The sequence below is a fragment of the Cydia fagiglandana genome, chromosome 6 (genome assembly GCF_963556715.1).
Source record: "Cydia fagiglandana chromosome 6, ilCydFagi1.1, whole genome shotgun sequence".
Classification (NCBI taxonomy): Eukaryota; Metazoa; Arthropoda; class Insecta; order Lepidoptera; family Tortricidae; genus Cydia; species Cydia fagiglandana.
In genome coordinates, this window is record NC_085937.1 from 4895888 (window position 1) to 4920036 (window position 24149).

General features: G+C 37.2%; 2 protein-coding genes across 2 annotated transcripts in view; one reads left to right on the plus strand and one right to left on the minus strand.

Annotated features, from left to right (window-relative positions):
• Positions 1-553: 553 nt before the first annotated feature.
• Positions 554-5665, plus strand: LOC134665056 (cilia- and flagella-associated protein 299-like). Its single transcript, XM_063521847.1, has 4 exons — positions 554-816; positions 2240-2417; positions 3926-4123; positions 5390-5665. The coding sequence occupies exons 1-4, from the start codon at positions 647-649 to the stop codon at positions 5558-5560; spliced, it is 717 nt and encodes a 238-aa protein (XP_063377917.1). The 5' UTR covers positions 554-646; the 3' UTR covers positions 5561-5665.
• A 2338-nt stretch (positions 5666-8003) lies between these two features.
• The window catches only part of LOC134665040 (nitric oxide synthase-like), a 76833-nt gene continuing 60687 nt past the window's right edge, over positions 8004-24149 (minus strand). The window contains exons 6-22 of the mRNA XM_063521822.1: positions 21065-21204; positions 15282-15456; positions 13841-14022; positions 13495-13609; positions 12923-13147; positions 12547-12651; positions 12193-12275; positions 12009-12109; positions 11698-11924; positions 11295-11537; positions 11061-11211; positions 10801-10973; positions 10506-10716; positions 10337-10427; positions 9851-10124; positions 8979-9170; positions 8004-8519 (exon numbers count right to left, since the gene is read on the minus strand). Coding sequence (XP_063377892.1) covers positions 8400-8519; positions 8979-9170; positions 9851-10124; positions 10337-10427; positions 10506-10716; positions 10801-10973; positions 11061-11211; positions 11295-11537; positions 11698-11924; positions 12009-12109; positions 12193-12275; positions 12547-12651; positions 12923-13147; positions 13495-13609; positions 13841-14022; positions 15282-15456; positions 21065-21204 — 2808 coding nt within the window. The 3' untranslated portion in view covers positions 8004-8399. The remainder of the gene's footprint in view (positions 8520-8978; positions 9171-9850; positions 10125-10336; positions 10428-10505; positions 10717-10800; positions 10974-11060; positions 11212-11294; positions 11538-11697; positions 11925-12008; positions 12110-12192; positions 12276-12546; positions 12652-12922; positions 13148-13494; positions 13610-13840; positions 14023-15281; positions 15457-21064; positions 21205-24149) is intronic.

Sequence of the window (24149 nt, forward strand, 5' to 3'; positions counted from 1 at the left end):
GCAAGTGTTATTTTAAACGTCAAACTTCTATGAAATTATGACGTATAAATAACACTTGCACTGCGTGGGCTATCAAATCCGCTGCAGACTTTTGTTGGTCCGACTCTAGGTATAAAGCTCAGTAAGGTATTTGTAATTGAAGGTTTAAAGGAAGTATTTAAACTTTTAATTATTTCAAGCTATAGTTTCACCACAGAATAAGTAATAGTATTGCCGTACAGAAAGGAAACTTCCTACAAAACCGAAGTTTGACGGCGGTTCAGGGTCGAATCATGCTATCCCTTTCTAATATATGGCACTATCCCTTTCGGCTATTTAGGGTTGTCAAAATTCAAGTGATTTTCTTATCTGTGGTCGTGCACGCAAAAGGTAGTCAAGTGGTGCCAACCCTAATAATTGCTCGGAGCAATGCTGAGCCGAGCGGAGCCGAGTTTGGCCGAAGTCAGGAGTTTCGCACCCCTGTTTTCACAGACAAGACAATACAAAACTTTTTTTACCTACTAACACAACAACTTTTTAATCCGTCAAATTCACATTTTACGTTTAACGTCAACCGTCAATCATGGTTTATCGTCTGCTCATATCATTGTAGTTTCAATTATAATTTCTTACTTTAGTTTAAATAGCCTTGTTAAAATTAACAATCATGGCGATGGCCGAAAAGAAAAACGAGTTTCCGGTGTCCGTGGAGGCTGACAGGCGGTTGCTGGCCTTCGACACTTGGGAGGACTACTTGGACTCCTTGATAGATATAGCGGATCTTAGAAATCTCAGGAGCATAACAACTTCTCGGACTGTTGCTGCTTTGGGATACAGGTAACATCCGACATCTATAGTCTGCCAAGGATGAAACATTAAATGCAATGTGATTAGGGGAGACCGAGGTTACTTAAAACAGAGGTAAGTTGAAACAACGTAATTTTTGAGACATATAACTGATTCTTCGTGGTCGTGACCTCATGTCTGAGGGACGTGACTCCTAGCCGCGTCCTACTACCCGCTGGTCCCTCAATATGCGTCCTTGCTGCCTCAAGACGATTATAAATACCGCAAAATACACGTTGTTTTAACTTACCTCTGTTTTAACTCACCTCGGTCTCCCCTACGACCATTGAACTATTATTATTACGTATACGTAATACGGTACAGAGAACCAGTATTTTGCGCCATGAGTTGTTGACGGCCGACAACAAACTAAAGCGAAACGTAAATCTCGCGACCTAAACGCGTAAGCGCCATGATTTACTCGGCGCTTACGACGTTTTGGTCGCGTGGTTCACGTTGCGGTGCAGGCAACTTCATTATTTGGTATGGCTTCTCTGTGAAGTAATAATAGCTCAATGATTTCGACAAGTACTTGGCTTGAGACTCGATATTGATTATATTGTAATAAAAGACATAAAAAAACTATAATAACTTTAGTGGAGGTTTTCAGTGCGAGGCACGACGACGCCTAATATTAGTGAAAAGTTACTACCGATAGCTTGCCTATCTCTTGCTGGTCCCGCGGTCTTGCTGACAAAATGCGAATTTATTCATTTTATTTACTTAATATTTAATATCTGAGGTATTAATGATAAAATATAAACCATACTTTTTATTTTAAATGAGTGAATGTATGGGTGATGATTGATAATAAAATAAGCTCAATAAATGAGTCAATGATAAAATAATCTTAAGTTTATTATTTTTTCTTTAAATTGTGATTACGAAATAGAATTGGTATTCCTATATTTTCCAATAAGCGACAAAAAAATTACTATTTCAAAGGTATTGTATTTCATTATTACGACATGTAGGTACCTACAGTACCTACTTTCATACGGTTTCAGAACACGAGATATTTTAATCATGTACTGTATGGAAATTATTGGAGTTATTTTGTTAGTTGAAAACCTTCCGCGATTTATTAACATTCCGTTTAATTATGCCAGTATTATATATCGTCCAACATTCCACCAATAAATAAGCTCATAAACGAATTAAACAATATTTAAGTTTTTTTCGGACTCCTGCTAAATCACCCGAAAGATTTATATTATATTTTTGGCAGGCGCTATTGGCATCGGCCATGATAATCTACCCGTAAATTTCACTTTTTGGTAATAAAACTGTTTAAAATCGATTAAGTGTTCAAGAAGCTGAATAAATAAAAAAGATAAAAATAGAACAAGATAAAAACAGAAAAAAAAGAACAAGATGAGAACAATGAAGGAAAATAACCCGTTTTTATCCTTAGAGCTCATGGCGACACCCTATCAGAGAAAGAGTTCCTGCAGCGTCGCGCATTTATCCACGAGATCGTATACCCGACGGTCAAGCCGTACGTGCTGGCTAGTGAGGGAACCGATGTTAGTGATCCCTTCAACCGTGAGCTGGCAGTTCGGGAGAGAGCCAACCGGCTTGGTATATTACAGGTGACTATGACTATCTCAGCTAGTGAACCATGTGATTGTATACCCGAAGGTGAAACCATAATACGTGCTGGCTAGTGAGGGAACCGATGTCAGTGATCCCTTCAACCGTGAGCTGGCAGTTCGGGAGAGAGCCAACCGGCTTGGTATATTACAGGTGACTATGACTATCTCAGCTAGTGAACCATGTGATTGTATACCCGAAGGTGAAACCATAATATGTGCTGGCTAGTGAGGGAACCGATGTCAGTGATCCCTTCAACCGTGAGCTGGCAGTTCGGGAGAGAGCCAACCGGCTTGGTATATTACAGGTGACTATGACTATCTCAGTTAGTGAACCATGTGATTGTATACCCGAAGGTGAAACCATAATATGTGCTGGCTAGTGAGGGAACCGATGTCAGTGATCCCTTCAACCGTGAGCTGGCAGTTCGGGAGAGAGCCAACCGGCTTGGTATATTACAGGTGACTATGACTATCTCAGTTAGTGAATCATGTGATTGTATACCCGAAGGTGAAACCATAATATGTGCTGGCTAATGAGGGAACCGATGTCAGTGATCCCTTCAACCGTGAGCTGGCAGTTCGGGAGAGAGCCAACAGGCTTGGTATATTACAGGTGACTATGACTATTTCAGCTAGTGATCCATGTGATTGTATACCCGAAGGTGAAACCATAATACGTGCTGGCTAGTGAGGGAACCGATGTCAGTGATCCCTTCAACCGTGAGCTGGCAGTTCGGGAGAGAGCCAACAGGCTTGGTATATTACAGGTGACTATGACTATCTCAGCTAGTGAACCATGTGATTGTATATCCGAAGGTGAAACCATAATATGTGCTGGCTAGTGAAGGAACCGATGTCAGTGATCCCTTCAACCGTGAGCTGGCAGTTCGGGAGAGAGCCAACCGGCTTGGCATACTACAGGTGTATTGGGTATGACATTTTAAGTTTCAGTGAGATATTATTTTAAACCTTAAGGATAAAAATATCTTGATGCCATGTATACAGTCGACGTCAAAGATATGTTTACATGTTTTGCCTTATTACAAAGGAGTAAGGTGCAAAAGGAGCATTCCACGGACTGTCCCGTACAAACGCATTCTATTTCCTGTGTTGCGACTTTTTTTTGGGCATTTAAAGCATGCGATTATTTTTCTGCCTATATTTTTGACCATTTGTCATTGAAAAGGAAACTCTTATAACTGAAAATCTTCAGAAAATTCGCGTTTGTACGGGACAAACGGTAGACAATTTCATGAAATGCTCCAAAAGTGTAAACATATTTTTGACGTCGACTGTGCAAAGCTATACTAGCCGTAAGCCAAACTGGAGCTTAGCGAGCTACATTGAGCTACTTATTCTTCAAGGAGTGCCACCGAAGGTAGCCAAACCAATAAAAATTAAGTTCTGCGGACGTCTGCTCTAGACTAGTTAGAACTAGTTCTAGTTATAAATGAATATCCTGATGATTACGAAACAATTCCTGACTTCCGTTTCTTATTTCACAGTCAATAATATTCATCCGACACTTCACGAGGGGCGGTTTCGAGATCTCTGGCTATATCGACTACGCGCACCGTCTTATATCGGAGAACTGGGTCCCTTTCTTCAGAGCCAGCAAGATGCTATGGCCAAGGGACAGTGACCTGGGCTACTACCATTGGCGCCATGGGACTGTAAGGAGCAACATGAGCAGGAATTATAAGGTAAGTGATTAGAAGTCAGCAAGAACTTAGTCTTTGTATCGACAACAGGTTGTCATCTTCGGCATTCTATTAACAGAATAACAGGGCGCTATATTGCGTTTATAGTAACAGTATGGAATAATGTGGTTACTATTTGTATAACCGACTTGTACTTAAGTATTTATTAACGCCGTTTAAAATTATTCCGAATTAAAGCTGTATCCTTATGCTTATGTACCTACATTTAGGTTATAAACAACAAAGATGTCATTATTTTAATTGCAATGCAATTAGTGTAATTTGTGGATACGTATAAATTAGGGTGGTTCAAAAAACATTTTTTTTTATTTTCCGACGGGCCATCCCCTTATTTTGTTACACTTATTATGCTGATAAAATACACCAAGTTTCGTAATTTTATCTCAACTACAAGGGGGTGCTCAACCACTTTGAAAATTTTGTATGTTGTATGAAAACCAAAAAACAGAAGTATTTATTATTCAGATTTTTATTTAAGTATCTGTTTTCACATTATTTGCACATGTGATTTATAAGTTTTAAAGTAGAAAAACAGTTTTAATTCTATTTTTTATAATTTTTCGAAAAGTAAGATTTTTAGAATTTCACCTAAAAAATCATAAAAAATAGAAATAAAAATGGTTTTTCATCAAATAACTTTAAAATCGCACTTTCAAATAATGTGAAAACTACTACTTACATAAAACTGAAAAAAATAATAACTTGTTTCTTTTGGATTTCATACAACTTTGAAAAATTTCAAAGTGTTTGAGCATCCCCTTGTAGTTGAGATAAGATTACAAAACTTGGCATATTTAGTCAACAGAACACGTGTAATAAAATGAGAGGGTGCCGCTTTTTCTAGCTGGAGTTTGAATTTTTCCCATACAAACGTGAACCACCCTAGTATAAATCCGTTTCTCTGCAGAAAACCAATTTAGTAACAATTTGAATAAGTGCTTACTAGTTTCAATAAGTAGATAAATAAGAAAGAAGGTGAAAAGATATTCAAAGCAAACGTTTGTCTTTGTACCTACATTATTGCTTTGTTTTCGTTTAATTGAAGAATAAAATAACATTTCGTTTGCTCAAAGAGCGCAACTATTTAAACGCAACGTAATTATATGGACTATACTCGTACAAAGACTAACATTTAAGGGTTTATTTATCCAAACGGCATCAGTTAAAGTTTTTATAATCAGGCGCCCAAACAGAAAAAAGTTCACAGACATCGCATTGTAAGATATGACCTAGACTCGTCCTTTTTAGCCTATAATGGACCCGGAAAAAGGGCTGCTGTTCCAAAATCGACATGACCACAAGATCATCTGGCCTGACCCGCAGCAGGACCCCGGGCAGAACACCATGAAGCAGAGGATCTTTTCTCCGAGATACACACAAATAGAGATTTATGACCACGTTGTTAGGAGAAAAAGTTAAAATCGGTACAGTTTTATTTTTAATAAAAATTGTATTTCCCCCAAACTACACAAGTATATCAAAAATATTCTAAAGGTATACAAATAAATAATCTAACAAATTTAATTAGTTTTATCTCTAAATATAACAGTTCCTTCTATGTTCTTGAAAACAATATTCACTAAATGACAAGCTGAGCAAAGCTCAGTGAGCATGTCATCTTTTTTCTCAACTCAATATATGTTATTAGGATTAATTTTTTCCAGTTATAAAATATGCTACAGTCCTGGGCCTTAGTGTAAGTTTGACACATAATAATAACATTGGAGACATAATGGCTACGTCGTGCGTCCACACAACCGCCGTGCGTGCAAGGCAACATTTGCGCGACCGCGGCGCGGCGCACTGGTATTCATATTAAAGAGAGGCAGAAACATTTTTGAAGACGGTCTAAGGCCTAGGTACTTATTTACATCTGGAACAAAGTTTTGTAGTTCTGTCACGTAGCTGGAGTACACATTGCTACGCACATACGTGTTATTGTCTGTGTACATAATAAATGAACTGTAAGTAATGTTAGATACACAATGTGTAAGTAGGTATGTCTAAACCGTAACAGTACTTATTTGGCTTGCTTCACGCTTTTCAGTCATTGCAATAAAATAAAGCATTTACAGTGCCAACCACTTAAATAGCCTCACCTATATATTGTGAGTATTATAATTATACGTGATAATTTTTATCAATATATCTTAAATTTGAATTGTACGCCCTGACGTTTATCGAGCGACACATTCACAAGTCCGAACTTGTCTGCGCGCGAAACGTCGTGGACGCAAGAGCTAATACGGGTCGTCCACATGAATAGCCTCAGTGTAACATAATTGTCCAAACCGTGCATTTCTGTTTCGCTTTCAAATTTATTTTATTATGATTAGATAATACAGAAGGCATTCTATTAAGTACCTGCAGTAACGCGATAAACACAATGTTTTTGTGACTATAGGACGTGGCAAAAACTTACAAGTTTAGAAATTGAAAAGGTTAATTTTTATTTAACTCATAAATTATCCCATCGTGAGATAGCTAAAAAAATAGGTCGCAGCCCTAAAGTAATTAATAATTATGTTAAAAATAAGGAAAATTACGGCCACCAGTATAAAGGACGCATAAAATTTGCCACTATGGATCGTGAACGTCGACTTATTTTACGCTCTGCTTCAAATTCCACCAAGACCGCCAGGCAGATAGCTAGTGAAATAAATACTAGAATATCTCTCTCTACAGTTCCACGAATTATTAGAACATCATCCCACCTCAAACGAAAAAAATCATGAGTAAACCTCCTTTGCGCGAACAACATGTGGCGGATCGACTGTCTTTTGCCAAAAAATACATATGCTGGAAAACCGAGTGGCGAAATGTGATTTTTAGTGATGAGAAAAAGTTTAATCTAGATGGTCCAGATGGATTTAAATATTATTTTCATGACCTAAGGAAAGATCCGAAAGTACTATCACGTCATCACTCAACTCTCGGATCGGTGATGGTTTGGGGAGCAATTTCTTACTATGGTACTGTTGATTTAATTATGGTAGATGGAAGACTAAATGCTGAAAAGTATTTAAATTTATTAAAAGAAACAAAAAGTAAGATCAGAAAAGTAATAAGTAGAAAAAAATTTTTTTTTCAGCATGATAATGCTCCCATACACACGTCAGCCATAGTTACAAAGTCGTTTGAAGAAAACCAGATTGAAGTTCTAGATTGGCCATCCTTGTCTCCTGATCTGAACATCATGGAGAATGCCTGGGGTTGGCTGTCTCGGCAAGTTTATTACAACGGAAGACAGTTTAGTAATAAAGAAGAACTGATTCAAGATATTTACACTTTTTGGGATTCTGTGGACGTTAATTACATACATTCTTTATATGAATCACTACCTAATCACATTTTCGAATTAATAAGGTCTAATGGAAGGTATACAAAATAATAAACGAAAGAGTTTTAATAACTAAAAAGTATCCTTTAGCATGTGAGGCTATTCAAGTGGAAGGGCCAATTATTTGTTTGACGTTATTTCTTAAAACTTTGATTAGATAACAATAAATATTTTATTTACTATTACAAGGCTTCTTGTTTTATTTCATATTTAATGTTTAATGTATATCTCCTTTTTATATTACTATGAGAAATATTAATTTTGGTGAGTGAGGCTATTCAAGTGGCTGGCACTGTATTAAATAAGTATAAATATGTCTAAGTCTAATTAAACGTCCCTTAATTATTTTAAATAATTTATATTTTAAATCACAACACATTTCATGATTTCAAACGATTCTCCAATCACAAAAACAAATTGAGACTTGTGAGGGACATTAAAAATACTGAACTGAAGACCTTTCAAAGCACCTATATGGTAAACATTTTTATTATTTAATACTGCATAAAATACTTTTTTAAAAATTAATTCCAACAATCAAATGTAAGACTTAATCTAAAACTTAATAATTACATAGAAACTATTTTATTGGTCCATCACTGAATTTTGTTGTGGCTGGAATAACTTGCCATCTTGTGCCATCCTGTTACCATAGTGGAAACTGAAGTGACGCTAGTCGATATATGTAATCTATCCTATTTATTCCGTTAAATACCTCTTACTCAGTAGGTAAGAGAAAGGCTGTAGTACTAATCCCGCTTCTAGTTCTATACCTAAATTCATTTTAACTATAGCATTTCTCTGAATCAGTTTGTAAACTATATATAAACTTTGATTCCCCATAATTTGTTCCCTTACCACAACATAAAATATGCGGCGTGTTAGTTAAAAGGTAAATTAACTAAATTGTAATTGTTTTTAACATTGAGATTGTGCCGATTCCAGTCGGGTTCTACGAGCGGTTTCTCTGGAGGCATTCTTCACCTCAGCCGTGCGTAAAACGATGCCAAATATGTCTTCATGATATCGGTTATCGTCCTGAAACGAATACAGAAAATTGAGTTCACGTGTATTTATAATAGGAGACAAAATTTTGCATTCGCGGAAAATTACGAGCCATTGCGTGCATAGTTAAATACAGTGTGAAAATACCAAACAGTTTCATATTTTTAGTTTGATTCAAAAACTCACAAACGTATATATTATATTGCCCAATAAAATTTGTTTCGTAAAATTAAATAAGAAGCTTCTGAACATCAAAAACGTTCATGATTATTTCCAGTGTTTGTTTTCACTAAAATATTTCAACTGAATTATGATTTGAATCGGAAGGCAAAATCTGATAGGCATCATGGATTTCGAGCATAATTTGTCGTTAAAAAGAAAGAACTCGTTAAAACACTTTAAGTTTATACGACAGTACTAAAGTGCCCATATTTTAAAACCGTACTAAAATAAAGAGCGTAAGCGTAAAATGTACTTTGTGAAACAAGTTACCATTAAGTTCATTATGAAATGCTCCGCCTCGAGCTCCGTGAAGTTAGTGTGCTGTTGCAGTATCTGTTTCAGCGTCTGTTGTACCTCTTCTGCCATCTTGCAGTCTCCGCACACGTATAAGTGTCCGCCCTCCTCCATGAGCATTCTGGTTATAGCTTTGCCCTCCTCTCTTAAGTGGTCTTGGACGTATTTCTGTAATCGAATGTTTGTTGTTGTAGCAATACCTTTATTGATACCCCGTCGGTGGCAATCTAGTAAACGCTCAACTAGTGGTAAGTGGCTACCGATGCCTAAGAACGCTTGGAACTCCAGAACAGTCATCCAGAGTTACTTGTTGCCTATCTTTCAAGAGCTTGTTCTTTAAGAAGATGATTTGTGGCGTTCCATGCCTAAAAAACCCTTCATCGGGCACAAAAACGCTTTAGGCATGGAACCTCACATTTATATTGATTGAAAGGAAAATAAAGTCATTTGAAACATATTTATGGATGGGATGGATTTGGTGTATTCTATTTTTATTGTAGAAAAAGAATCGTATTTGCCTTTTAAAAATCTATTTCGGGCAAGGAAATGCTTTCATAATTTGAATGGCGTGACTTAAGCATTTAGTATCAAGCAATTTTACCGACGGTTTTAACTATGTTATTGTATTAATTACCGAATCGTTACCACCATTTCACATGCTATCGTGTCTCCAAATAGCCACCATTTATTTACCTACATTGCTACCAGTTATGCTACATTGTTAGTGCGAGACAGAGTACGAGTAAGATCATGGCTACGAATAGTGTGTTTGGTTTTCAAATTAAGAGTAAAAAACAGATACATATTCAAAACAGACAAAAAATAATAAAATACAGTTAAAAGATTACCTTGTCCTCTTTTTTTTCTCTTGAAAGGGCTAAGAAGACTTTGTTAAGAGTCCCTTCTCTAAGAGCTTGTTCTTTTTCGACTCTGTATATATCCATTCCCTTAGTTCGACATCCGAAGAATAACCAAACTTGTCCAATCTTCTCCTTCTTACTTAGTTCTTTTATTTGGTATTTTCTGTGATGCCAGAATCCTCTCAGTGGGGCGACACCAGAACCGGGCCCAATCAAGATGAGGGGTACCGACAAACTCTTTGGCAAGTGGAAGGTTGGTGCACTGTAAATAAAAAAAACTTGGATTGATTCCTTAATATTAACACATATCATATTATTTTAGTGCCTTGGTGCAATCATACCTACCTACCTGCCTGTATAAAAAATAATTATGTCGGCAGCAGGTAAGAATTGACACTGCGTTCAAAGTATTTTATTCTTTGTTAAAAAGACATTCATGTTTATACATATCAAATTTTGGGAACAGCATCTTACCGTCTTGTAAAAACGAAGATTTCGTCTTTATTTTCTATGAGATTCTTTAAATAATTTGAGCAAACTCCATAATGGACTGGACCAGAACCATCTGAAATATAACAATAAATTAATGAAAAGGTTAGCGCGATCACAGTGCATTACTGCCGTTGCGTAAACAAGAACTTACTTCGAACTTTGTAAAATACGATTGCTACAGTGAGATGTATACGTTTCGGGTGCGCCAGCGGCGATGAAGAAATAGAATAGAATCTTGGTTGTAAGGCTGGGAGAAGCGCTGCTAGAAGTGAACCCTGAGGCTTGCACGATGGTAATTCTTCCAAAACTTCTCCTAGATGGGGGACGTGGAAATGCTTCCATTCGTCATATTTATCGGAGTCCTGAAATAAAATAAAAAAAGGTTTAATTCCAACTCCTAAAAAGAAATCACTCAATTTATAGGCTTTGCTTTAAAGATGTCTTACCAAAATTAGTTCATTTATCTTAGACGAGTCTTTTTCGTCAGTACAAGCTTTGGCTAAGTACTTCAAAACAGTCGTTGAAGGTGGAGTTGTTATGTCTAGGAAACGAGTAAACAGATCTCGGATAGACACTGCGGGTATTATGCGATCATGTTTCTCCCACGTCTTTGATGAACCTATAAAAATAACCTTAGTTAAAAATAACTCCACAAATGCGTATTTTCATACTTTTCGTTTTATTACAAGTTAATGTCCGATCTTACCAAGAGGTGTAAGTGTTTCCTTCATAACTTGTAGTTGTACAGGGACGTCGAAGTCTGTCTCTTTTAGTCTTTTCAACACCGAGTTTACAATTTCTTCACGGTTGCACGGCATAACTCCCAGATGATCTCCTGGGTCATATTTGACTTCATCCTGTAAGATTTCAAAAATATTTTGTTTTTAGATATGGTATTGCCTAATTTGAAATAAAAGGGTTATTATATGATTAAACTCACTCTTGGTTGCATATCAACAAATATGGTTTCCCGGTCTTCAGTGTGATCGCCTAGACGTTTGACTTTTTTGACCAAACTAGGAATGATTTGTCTCTTATAGGCACTCTCAAGGGCCTCTTTCATAGATACAGTTGCAGACGGTTTGCCGAATCTGACGGTTTCTTCCGTAAGCGGCAGTTTAGAGATTGCGTTTCTAGCATCCATTAGCATATTTTCTTCTACGCAGAATGTTTCGGCAGCAATCTAAAACAATTAGATTTTAGTAAATAGTTCTACAAGGAAGCATGATTTTGGGGCGTCAAATGCTTAGGATCTATTGAATTTTTTAAATTGAATTAAGTATTTTTTAATTCAAAATTAAGTATTTGTTGTTTCTTTTCGTATACATAATGTTATCGTATACCTGGAAGATTTTAGAAGACCAAGCACGAAATTCCTGTTCTTGTGCAAGCATTTCATCACCAGTGGCAATGTCCAAGATCCTTTCACCTCCCAGTTCTCCCAAAACTTTGTCGACAGTTTTGGCAAAGTTCGCAAACTTGGGATAAGCGCTGGATCCCAGACCAAACACTGCGAAGCTGACATTACTCAACGGACCAAGGTGTTCGATCGATGATTCTCCGGTTGTACCTGTGTGTAAAAATGTAAAGATATAAAATCAACTCCTGTTTGAATATCGCAAGATTATGAAAGCCTTGTAATAATATTTCTTACTCCTATTGGATTCCACGCGCGAAAGAGGTTTTTTGGATGTTGGTGGAGGTGACATGACGCTGTTGGTCCTCATTAAAGATTTTGGTGTTGGTGTTCTGAAACTGCAAAATTAAACATCTTAGAATGCTTGATAGTCATAATGTATGGATCTAAATACGTATTTTTTATTTTTCGTAATAGTTACCCTGGGCTGGGAGCGCTTTGAGAACCATCTACATGTAGTTCATTTTCCATATTTTGTATTTGGAAAAGATGATCTATAAAATCCTGTGAAACAAAAAATTCTCATTAAGTAGGTATTTTGAAACGCATGATTTATTTCTAAATCCTACAGTTTGCACTAGTTTCATTTTTTGTAACGATTAAACTCTATAGTTAATTATAAATTAACTACTTTCATCAAAAACAGCATATTGGCGTACATTAACCTGCAGTAATTTTGTTGGTTATTTTTTACATTATGAGTAAAATAAAGAAGCTAGCATATAGGATAGGTATGAATAGACCCGTTAAGTTAAAAATAATGTATAATTCATACCTGGCCGTTTGCAGGAGGCTCTCCATTGCCAAATGTTGAGGTCACGATCAAAATCAGCGTTTCATGTTCAATAGAGAACATGTCATACTCATCCATCGCGAAAACCTAGACAAAAATTAACAATCATAGGTATAAGCTGTCCCTTACTTAGTTAGTTATCTGGTTAGCCAAGATATTATAATTCTGTTCTTCTACTATTGAACAGTTCATCGCGCAGATTATGTTACATAATCATGCTAAGTTACTGTACTGTGTGTCTCTCCAGTGCACTGAAGGGACTAGACCCAATATCATCGTTCCACACTGTTAAAATGTTAAGCTTCGTTTACGAAAAACAATTCAATTTGAAACAGTTAAAAAATTAGTGCCAACTCACCTGAGCATTAAAAGCGTGTCCAAACATAGTTCCTAATTCTTTGGCATATTGTTCAGATTTGCCTGTCTCCGTGGCATAGAGGATTGTGACCTTGACGCGACGGGACAGGGCCGTGGTGAATAGCTTGGACGTGAACTTGACGGCTCGTGCTATTTGCTTGAAGTGGAATTTACGATGTGACTTTTCTCCTGATTTTTCCCAGTTGTATTTTTTCCAAGCATCAGTCTACAAAGAAATAGAATAGTATCAATCACGATAATACAAAAATTAGCTCAGTGCTGGCGTCGGCCAACGCTGATATTTAGATGTGAGATGTGACATTAACGTCGGGTATCAAACAAATATAAAAGTTTAATATTTTGCTAAAATTACTGATCTCTTGCCATAGCTTGCATAAATGCTTCCGAAACCCTTGCTCGATTTTAATGTTTCTTTTCAAATTGTTTATACAACAACGGTTTCGGGCAATTCAAAATATGTCTCACGAAAGTTTAATATCGATTGGTTTCTTTTCAAGTTTGAAGTAGGTAAATTGAAGAAACTTAAATTTTATTAATGAAGCGTTAACTTACTTGATACTCATAAGACGGTTTCATGTAATAATTAGCCATTTCTTGGTGAAAAACTTGTGTTAGGGACGATGAAAGCGGAGGAACAATCCAGACCCAGTCAGCTGGGCAGCCTCCCCTGAAAAAAGAGAAAGTAAGAAATAATTGAGATTACCTTACGCTTTAGGGAATTTGGGAATGTCATGCTTTCTTCACACAAATACAAAGTTATTTCAAATAACAGTAAAGTACATACCCTTACGATCACTTTAAAGCATTGTTTTTCAAACTGTGGGTTGCGAAGCCTCTGCCAACCTTTAAACAATACATATGCGAAGCAATATTTTGTTTAGAAATAGATTTAACCAACCTAGCCTTGTTTTCGTTTTCCAAATGCTTCATAAACTGTTCGGAGGCAGAGTGGTGGTCCACGATGGAAACGGTGTCCCTGAGGAAACTGTGCAACACGGCTTTGTTGATCTCCACCACCGCCTGATCCTTCCAAAGGGATACCGCCGAAGTAGTCTCGAGGCCCATTTTCAGCGCTACTTTCTGCAAATTCGTACACATTTTAAGGTCCGATAGGTTCAGGTTCTTCTCTCAGAGATCGGCGGGGGTGAGCTATTTGCCTTATAAGTAATATGACGTAATACATGTCAAATTATGTGTAGGCCCATAGGTCGGGATCGCGGATATCATCTTTTTGAATTTAGAATTTTGTGTAAGTTTTAACAAAAAGAAAGTAATCTATGAGTTCGGTCAAAAATAAAATTGTTCAGTTTCAGAAGTAATTTCATATGTTTAGCTTGTTATTGCAAAAAGTGATACAAATTTTTAAGGTGCAGTTTAGGCCTACGGTTATGATTTTCTTCTATCCAGCGAAAATGAATAAATCTGTTTTCGAATCGATGAAGTTACTAGAGAAAGGCCTCAAGATTGATAATTATTAAACCGTATTGTGATTTCAAAAAGCTCTACGATTTTTCAAGAACTCTGCTGGCTGGAGTAGTTAAAGAAATAATCGTTTCGAGCTAAGGGTCAATTGCTGGTTAGTTTGCAATAAAAATGTAATAACTTTGATTAAACCCGGAAGTCCGGTTGTAAACCAAAAATTCACTATGCCATTGAGTTACAGAAGGGATTCATTACTGGGCTATTGTAGTAATTAATCCCTTCTATAACCCAACGGCCTAGTGAATTTTAAATTCTATTAATTGCCTTTAACACTAAAAGGTTCTGTTTCTGCAAGCGCTTCATGACACGAGTTGGGACACCTTTACATTTGGTTAAATTCCCGAAATTTTACATGTTGACTTCGGGCTACGGCCTTCGTCGCCGAAATATCCGTGACACCATTATTCCTATTACTAACATCAAAATCTTCATGACTTTCCAGCGTCTAAAGGCCGGACTGTTAATCAGTGGGAACTGATTAACAGTCCGCCGGACGATATCGGCCTGTCAGTTGTTCGGAACTGTCAAAAGTTTGTTCTAACTGACAGGCCGATAACGTCCGGCGGACTATCAGTGGGCCCCTTTATACAGTATGCAACATACTGATTTAAACTTTCACGATTATTAAACATTATCAAACTGCACAACGGGACTAAATCGCGTATTTAAGTTTTAAAATTTACCTCCGACAACAACAATAGCAACATGCAACATGCTGAGATGGGGCCATTTCGTGGCACTTTAATCTTATTTTGTGTTTTCTTTTTTATTATGTATTGTCTCGATTGTTTGTGCTTACGAATAAATACTATTTAACTCTATTCTATAATAGAAGTATGTTTAAAAAATATACGCACTTCCAATATATTATAGCGGCTAGCGTCGCAGAAGTTGCGGCAGCCGATCTCGGTGCCCATGTACCAGCCGTTGAATGCGGTGGCGGTGAACTCGATGCCGCCGCAGTCAAGTCTCATGTTGGCGACGGCAGGCAGCGCGTACCATCGCAGGCCGAGCTCTTTGAACCAGTCCAATCTGATAAAGGAAAAAAACCGGTCAAGTGCTAGTCGGACTCGCTTTCCAAGGGTTCCGTACATAAGTCCGACTCACGCTTGACTGCACATTTCTAATAGGTTTTCCTGTCATCTATAGGTAAAGTCACAAAATTGTTGTGATTTTTTTTTATTTGGGGGGGGGGGGGAATGGTCGCACAGATAGACAGACGCACGAGTTATCCTGTAAGTAAGGGTTCCGTTTTTTCCTTTTGTGGTACGGAACCCTAAAAATAATATTATCATTTGTGAGGGATTAAAATATAAATATTATGCTTCAAAAACGAAGAATCTAGATTTAATGCTATATTTACCACATAAGTTAATTTCACTGCTCAATTTACTACCCTATCGGGAAAAGCATGCAATCTCGCGCGTGGTGCCACAATTGCATAAAGTTTCCTCAAAAGAAACTCGAATCGAATAATTTGCATGTCGACCTTGGCTCACCTTAAGTTAAGGTCCGACATATAAGAACAAGAGCACGTAATATTATTTTTCTCAAACATTGCACGGAAATATTGCCTTGATAAATACTCGTAAGACTGCGAAAGATCATATCGTCTCGAAAACCACGAAACTTTTACTAGACCTATAAGTTCATTTTCTGGGGACCAGCGTCAGGTATTATATGTGCTTGTTTTCTAGAAACATTGAGAAACATATTTTATAGTTGTCATTGAACTTGAAATGTTATTTTCTTGGGATACCTATAATAGACGCAATGTCTCTTCATCGTGGGTTAAGTATGTCTCACGTACTGCACTTTAGAATAAAGATCGTAAAATTCTAGCACGTTTCTCTCACTACCTACTTTTCATTTATTTACCAATGTATAGAAATTGAGCTGAACTTTTTATCTAGTACCCATCTACCTATATTGTAGACTAGCTGTGCCCGCGGCTCCACCCGCGTGGAATTCGGTCTGTTCTATTTCTCTTCCTCTCCCCTGGAGGCGGAACTTGAAGTAAAGTTGACAGATGGATATGCTAGAGGACTGTAGTCCAGATAAAATATTTTACAATTAAGTACCACTAAATAAAACTACACTCCAAAATCATTAGCTTTTCTCGCCCTTATTCAAATTTTACACGTGATTTAAACGACAGAGTAGTAGGTGTATATCGGACGATACAGTAAGGTATACGCGCGCGAGCAAAAGCGAATCGGCTTGCCTGGCGAAAGCGCCACTCACCGTGGTCTTCTTTAGACTCCTGAGGAAAGCCACGTGCCCTTTGTAACCTCAATGCGTTGCGAGACTTTCGCGAATCATTCGATTTTAGGGAAGGCATGGTAATGCGTATAAAATGCGAGTCCCAAATCGTTTGATTCCGCAAACGACCAGTGCCGGATTAAGATATTATTTTGATGCCCTAAGCATTTCTAGACCATGGTGCCCCCTCTCCCTAGGGTCGTCAAGATTATATTGATTTTTTTTTGGTCAATTGAGTGACTGACGTTCATTGCCGCATTACAGCTGGATATGGAAATCAGTCACATCATTTTATCACAAAAATTGAGAGTCCTGCAGCAATAACGTTGCAACAGAGTAATGCTGCTGCAGTCGCCACCTGAATATCACCTTTATCATATCTTAGAATGTTATTGAAAACGCGAGCGAAGCGAGCGCGAAAATTTTTCGATATAAAAACGAAATTTAATAGACAGTTGGTCGTTTTTATTTTTAGTATGGAAATCAGTCACATCTTTTTGCACAAAAATTGACAGTGTTGCAACAGTTACGTTACAACACAGTAATACTGCTGCAGTTGCCACCCGAATATCACCTTTATCACATCTTAGAATGTTATTGAAAACGCGACCGAAGCGATCGCGAAAAATTTTCGATATAAAAACGCAATATGATAGACATACATTTTTACTTTTAGTATAGAAATCAGACACATCATTTTACCACAAAAATTGACAGTACTGCAGCAGTAACGTTGCAACAGAGTTCTATTTTCGATATAAAAAACGCAATTTGATAGACAGTTGTACATTTTTACTTTTAGTCCCAACCAGGCGCGAATCCAGGATTTCATACAGAGAAGGGATGTGACAGTTTTCTATCAGCCTAGTTTCGCATAGGGCTTGATATTTAAGGGTCTCAGCGAGGTTGTTTTCATACAGAAAAGATGCAAGAAAGCAGAGCTTGGAATTGACCAAGTTAATTGTATTGGCGAAATGTGAGCAAGGCAGAAGGCCCAGCTGCGAAAGAGGAAAGCTTGGATTTGGATCCACGCCCAAGTGTAATTAAGGCAGAAGATAATTTTTGCCGTAAGGGAGAATGCCTTGCATAAGACCTCACGCCGAACTGCAAAAGAGTGTCTTGAAATCGAATCTATGCATGTAATCACGACTCTTCTACTGCTCGCTCTTTGGCTTCACTCGAAAGCGCTACTTGATAGGATGCTTTTAGTTTTCGGCTTTCACGGGGCCCCTGAGACCTAACTGCCAAAGAGTTATCACTTTGATAGTTAGGTCTCAGGATCGCGGCTAAGTAGCAACTCGCCTTGGCCGACAAATCTGCCGTGCAAGAGAGCAAAATTCGCTATAAAATCGGTAACCTATGTCGAAAAAATCGGCTGACCGCAAGCCCGAAAGCAAGATTTTTTCCATTACTTTAAGGGCGTCCGCGTAAGGTCAAATCGAATGCCTACGTTGGAAATGTTCATACGTACCCTCACTCTCTTACTTTTAGTATGGAAATCAGTCACACCATTTTATGACGAAAATTGACAGTGCCGCAGCAGTAACGTTGCAACAGAGTAATGCTGCTGCAGTTGCCAACCGAATATCACCTTTATCATATCATAGAATGGTTTTGAAAACGCGAGCGAAGCGAGCGCGAAAATTTTTCGATATAAAAACGCAATTTGATAGACGGTTGTACTTTTTTACTTTTAGTATGGAAATCAGTCACATCATTTTATCACGAAAATTGACAGTGCTGCAGCAGTAACGTTGCAACAGAGTAATGCTGCTGCAGTTGCCACCCGAATATCATCTTTATCATATCATAGAATGATTTTGAAAACGCGAGCGAAGCGAGCGCGAAAATTTTTGGATATAAAAACGCAATTTGATAGACAGTTGTACTTTTTTACTTTTAGTATGGAAATCAGTCACATCATTTTATCACGAAAATTGACAGTGCTGCAGCAGTAACGTTGCAACAGAGTAATGCTGCTGCAGTTGCCACCCGAATATAATCTTTATCATACCGCAGAATGTTATTGAAAACGCGAGCGAAGCGAGCCCGAAAATTTTTCGATATAAAAACGCCATTTGATACACAGTTGTACATTTTTAGGGTTCCGTACCCAAAGGGTAAAACGGGACCCTATTACCAACTATTACTAAGACTCTGCTGTCCGTCCGTCCGTCTGTCACCAGGCTGTATCTCACGAACCGTGATAGCTAGACAGTTGAAATTTTCAATGATGATCTATTTCTGTTGCCGCTATAACAACAAATACTAAAAACTGAATAAAATAAAGATTTAAGTGGGACTCCCTTACAACAAACGTGATTTTAGACCGTAGTTAAGCAACGTGGGGCGGAGTCAAGTACTTGGATGGGTGACCGTTTTATTTTTGCCTGTTTTTGCATTATGGTACAGAACCCTTCGTGCGCGAGTCCGACTCGCACTTGCCCGGTTTTTTTTACTTTTAGACCCAACCAGGCGCAAAAAAGTTTGCCCCTCCTTCCTAAGTAGCGCCATAAGATTCAGGGGCAAACTTAAATCAAGCGAGTATTGTGGCTACCCCCCCTTATATGAGTTGAATTTTTATAGCCTATAACCTGGCCGAAGATTTTCCCGAAAGATTAGTAAAGTTTTCATCAAAATCCGTTTAGCCGTTTTCACGTGATGCGCGTTCAAATAAACAGACAAACAGATAAACAGATAAACAGACAAAAATTCTAAAAACTGTTGGAACGTGTTCTGTTATCGATTCTAAGTATCCCCAGCCAACTTTTTTTCAAATATCTTCCATGTACAGACTTTCGACCGTCTACAGCTTTATTATATGTATAGATTATTAGTGTTATTAGCGACGCCGTTGTTTTTATACAAGTCCGCATCAGACCGGCTGCCAGAAAGGGTCGGAATTAGTTGCTACGATCCTGCATAATTTGATAATTTAAGAGTAAAGTACATTTCTTAAAATAAATATCTATGTAACGCCTCAGCCATGGACAAATTGAGAAATGTGAGGTTTCAAATCAAGAGGCACAAACACATTGACGGTATTTGGTAGGTATGTAAAGTTTGTATCAAAGGCATGCCAGTGGGGCACATCGGGCAATCTGCGGTGCGGTTTGCGGAAGGGTCCGAGAGTGATTCCTTGCGGGATAATATCATTGGCCCGGTTCATGGAAGCTTATAACTTGTCATGTAGTGTAATTGGGATTATATTTTTATTCAAAAGACATAAAAACTTATTATTATAAGTGTGACGAAGTAACGCGTGAGAAAAATGAAATGAAAGATGAAGTGACAAGTGTTTTGCGAGATAGGTAAGAAACAAGGTTCCCACAAAAGTATATCCAAACCATTTGATTTGTAGGTACATGGCAGCATTTCCATAAATGTGCACATGAATCTGGATAATACATACTGTAAAATTGTGTTTACAGTACCGAAATACGCGGAATTCTTGTAAAAGAAAACATCTACAAAATTAATTCCTGAATCACCTTTCTAACGTCAATTTAATTACAAAGTTTATTTACGTACGCGTATCCCGTGTGTCATCACATCGTCATTTCGCCTACGTTTGACATCAATACGTAATGTCTTACACATCACCCATGTGGAACAATGACGTTTCCATTTAAGATCATTGATCCAAATATACAATAATTACCTATTACAGTACTCCTCGGTAGTATAATATTAATATACCTACTATGAATATCTTCCTACACGTCAATAAATTAATTTAACATTTCATCTTATTGTCTCATTAGTTATGAAACTTATGAAAATTAGGTAACAACTTGGTAAGTAACTATAAGTCCTATAACTATTTGAAATATATGTGTAATTTACTTTAGCAATAAAGTTACTGACAAGTCTTAATTTATATTTATTCTTATTTGTTTCTGTTTAACATTATGCAATAAGATGAACACATGTACTTTCCAGACTAGTTATATTTGTATGTCACGCTCGCTGTACAATAATCTTGCGACTACGATTTTAATAGTGGGTCGCTAAACTTAAAATGTATGATATCATATAAAGTTTATTATATGGCATCGTTCACAAGTCTCTGAAATCTAAAATGCCATCGATATGCGTTTTTTATCCGCCCCTTTGCCCTTTTGTGTTTGTAAGAAAAAATGAAGTTAGGGTTTGATGGTTGATCTATCCTCGTGCCGCCCACCGTACAAAATTATAGCCAAGGAAGTTAGAATCTTATTGTATTTTCAATTAGGTTGAATTTCATTTGTACGAAAAATTTTCGAGACAAATGAAATGCTACCTACTTTGTTTTTAATTAAGGTTGACATTCCATCGAAACTAAGTGTACATCCTAATGTACATTGGGCGGCACGTGGCTATACTTGTAGGTACTTACTCAGGATGTTCCATGTGAACCTCCAATACAATATCCCGGGGTAAATCGAAGAACTCTGGCTCTTTGCCGTCGGCCTGCAGGACCAGCGGCAAAATGTCCCACATCGTGTACGGCGGCTTCCATCCCAGCTTTATGCAGATCTAGAAAAAAAACACTTGAGGTTTTGTTGACTGGTCGACAAAAAGTGGATATTACCTATTTATCTCATACCTTTAAACGAGCAATTCTTGTTTATTTATTTATTTATATGTATACCTATATATTTTGGGGATCTCGGAAACGGCTATATGGGGGTTTTCGGGGGCGATAAATTGATCTAGCTAATAGGTCTTATCTCTGGGAAAACGCGCATTTTTGTGTTTTTATATGTTTTCCGAGCAAAACTCATTCCCCCAGATATTTGACACGTAAAAGAGCAAGGTGTACTAACATGAATAAGATTAAAAACGAAACTAATCTAAATTAAAATAAATCTAAATTAGGCCCCCGCGGCATTGTGCCAAAAAAGTTAATATTTATTATTAATTATGACAATTGGCTGTCAAAAGGTTAAATTGCGTGGCATAGACGGATGACGTACAAACGTTGAACAGATTTTGGCTCTTTGCTGTTTGAGTGAGTGTATAACTCAATGTTTACTAATACCGATTCAAAAGTAAAGTTTTACCAATTTGGAGCCGTCACGGTAATGTAATACGGTTGAAATTTTACAAATAAGTAATCGCTTTCTTTTAATATAAAAGTAGGTGGAACTAAAGTCTATTTCAATAGAACTTGCTAACTATGTAAACAAACAACGTAACTTTGTTTTATCACAGTTTCTCTTTAAATTTTCACACCACCTCATCAAATACCATTGAAACCATACACATATACACTATTGAAACGGTCCGTTCCGTAAAATACATAAATATATAACTGTCCCACATCGTGTACGGCGGCTTCCATCCCAGCTTTATGCAGATCTAGAAAAAAAACACTTGAGGTTTTGTTGACTGGTCGACAAAAAGTGGATATTACCTATTTATCTCATACCTTTAAACGAGCAATTCTTGTTTATTTATTTATTTATATGTATACCTATATATTTTGGGGATCTCGGAAACGGCTATATGGGGGTTTTCGGGGGCGATAAATTGATCTAGCTAATAGGTCTTATCTCTGGGAAAACGCGCATTTTTGTGTTTTTATATGTTTTCCGAGCAAAACTCATTCCCCCAGATATTTGACACGTAAAAGAGCAAGGTGTACTAACATGAATAAGATTAAAAACGAAACTAATCTAAATTAAAATAAATCTAAATTAGGCCCCCGCGGCATTGTGCCAAAAAAGTTAATATTTATTATTAATTATGACAATTGGCGGTCAAAAGGTTAAATTGCGTGGCATAGACGGATGACGTACAAACGTTGAACAGATTTTGGCTCTTTGCTGTTTGAGTGAGTGTATAACTCAATGTTTACTAATACCGATTCAAAAGTAAAGTTTTACCAATTTGGAGCCGTCACGGTAATGTAATACGGTTGAAATTTTACAAATAAGTAATCGCTTTCTTTTAATATAAAAGTAGGTGGAACTAGCTATACTTGGTCTAGTAAAAAAAAAAACATTTTATCAAAAGCGTAACAAATTGAAAAATCCAAGTCTCGTAGCTAATAAAGTTGTGAGATCTAATGAAGCCTATATGGGAGCATCTATAAAACAAAGTTATCACAAATTACTTAAAAACATGTTATATTGACGGTATATTTTTTATTTTCAATAGTATGGTCAGACAGAACTAACCATTCCAACAGTGTACAGTCGCCACCAGATATATCGGAGCGGCTAAGGCGCTCACAAATATCGGAACTCGCCTCTATTATCAACGCGTTAGAGTGCGTGTTCAGATATTGTGAACACCTTGGCCGCTCCTATATATCTGATGGCGACTATACTTAAAACTGGTCAGATGATTAGTCATGAGAAGCCGACAAAATGGGAATCCCTATTTCGGTTCATTTCCTAATCCCGAACCACACTGGCTAGGAAATGACCACGTTGATTAGATCACATCCGTGAATTTGACTCATCTACAACCGCATCTAATCGACTTACCCAGCTCATTTTGACGGCTCCTTTATACCAATCTCAACAGTCAACAGTCTTATGTACATAGTTCAAGTTTTTTTCTTTTATAATCTATATTTAAAGATAAGATCCGCTAGTCAACTAAGGACTGTTCAGTTTACTAAGCGGACACTCTTACACCTCTTTTAATCGGCGAATTTAAAATCAATTGACGTACAGCTCATAACAATATAATTAACAATCCCTTATTTATCAATTGCTACATATTTGTTCCCATAATAGTCAAATATTTTTCCCGAAGGACCGAACAAATTTGGAACATAGCAAGTTAGTTCTGCAATAAGGATGCACAGGCTAGTATTCACTGCGAAAAATCGTAAATATGTGCAAATTTTCCAAGTTAAACGTGAATAAAATAATTAAAACATTTGCAGAGCATCATATGCTTGAAGATTTTACAAAATCCCGGCACAGAAGCGGCCCGGCCAATCCAGGAACAAAAGTATTGTCATGCGGCTGTTAAAATCAATAAATTACTTATCGGTTCGCGAAATTCCTAAGACAGCAGGCGTTAGAGTAGGCACAGATTAAAATATAAGAAGTATGTACAGTAAATGGACCCATAGAAAGAAAAAAATGGACAAAAGAATTACAGAGCAGCGAAAGCAATCGAAAAAAAGAAGCGTCAAACTTTACTACATTTTACATTAAGATAAATTTCGTAGCATTTTAATGGACAACGGAAAATGCGTAAAATGTTGCTGTAGTACGTTACCAATGGCCCTGATGCTACCATGCCGTTGTAGAAGATCATATATTCGACGAGGAGAGTAACATCAAAATTGACCAATTCATGAAGAAAGTCCTTGTCTGGCAGGCAATTGGTTCCTGTGGCCTTAAAAAGTTTGTTCTATTTTGCGACATGAACTTTGGTTGCGACATTTACAGAAAATAATGCATCTAATAACGAGTACTTTCCGTCTATCAGACGCATAATGTCACCTCTTCATTTCG

Coding starts and splice junctions, on each gene's coding strand:
- LOC134665056 (XM_063521847.1), top strand. CDS start 647: ATGGCGATGGCCGAAAAGAAAAACGAGTTTCCGGTGTCCGTGGAGGCT. Junction 817..2,239: donor GTTGCTGCTTTGGGATACAG/GTAACATCCGAC, acceptor TTTTATCCTTAG/AGCTCATGGCGACACCCTAT. Junction 2,418..3,925: donor ACCGGCTTGGTATATTACAG/GTGACTATGACT, acceptor CTTATTTCACAG/TCAATAATATTCATCCGACA.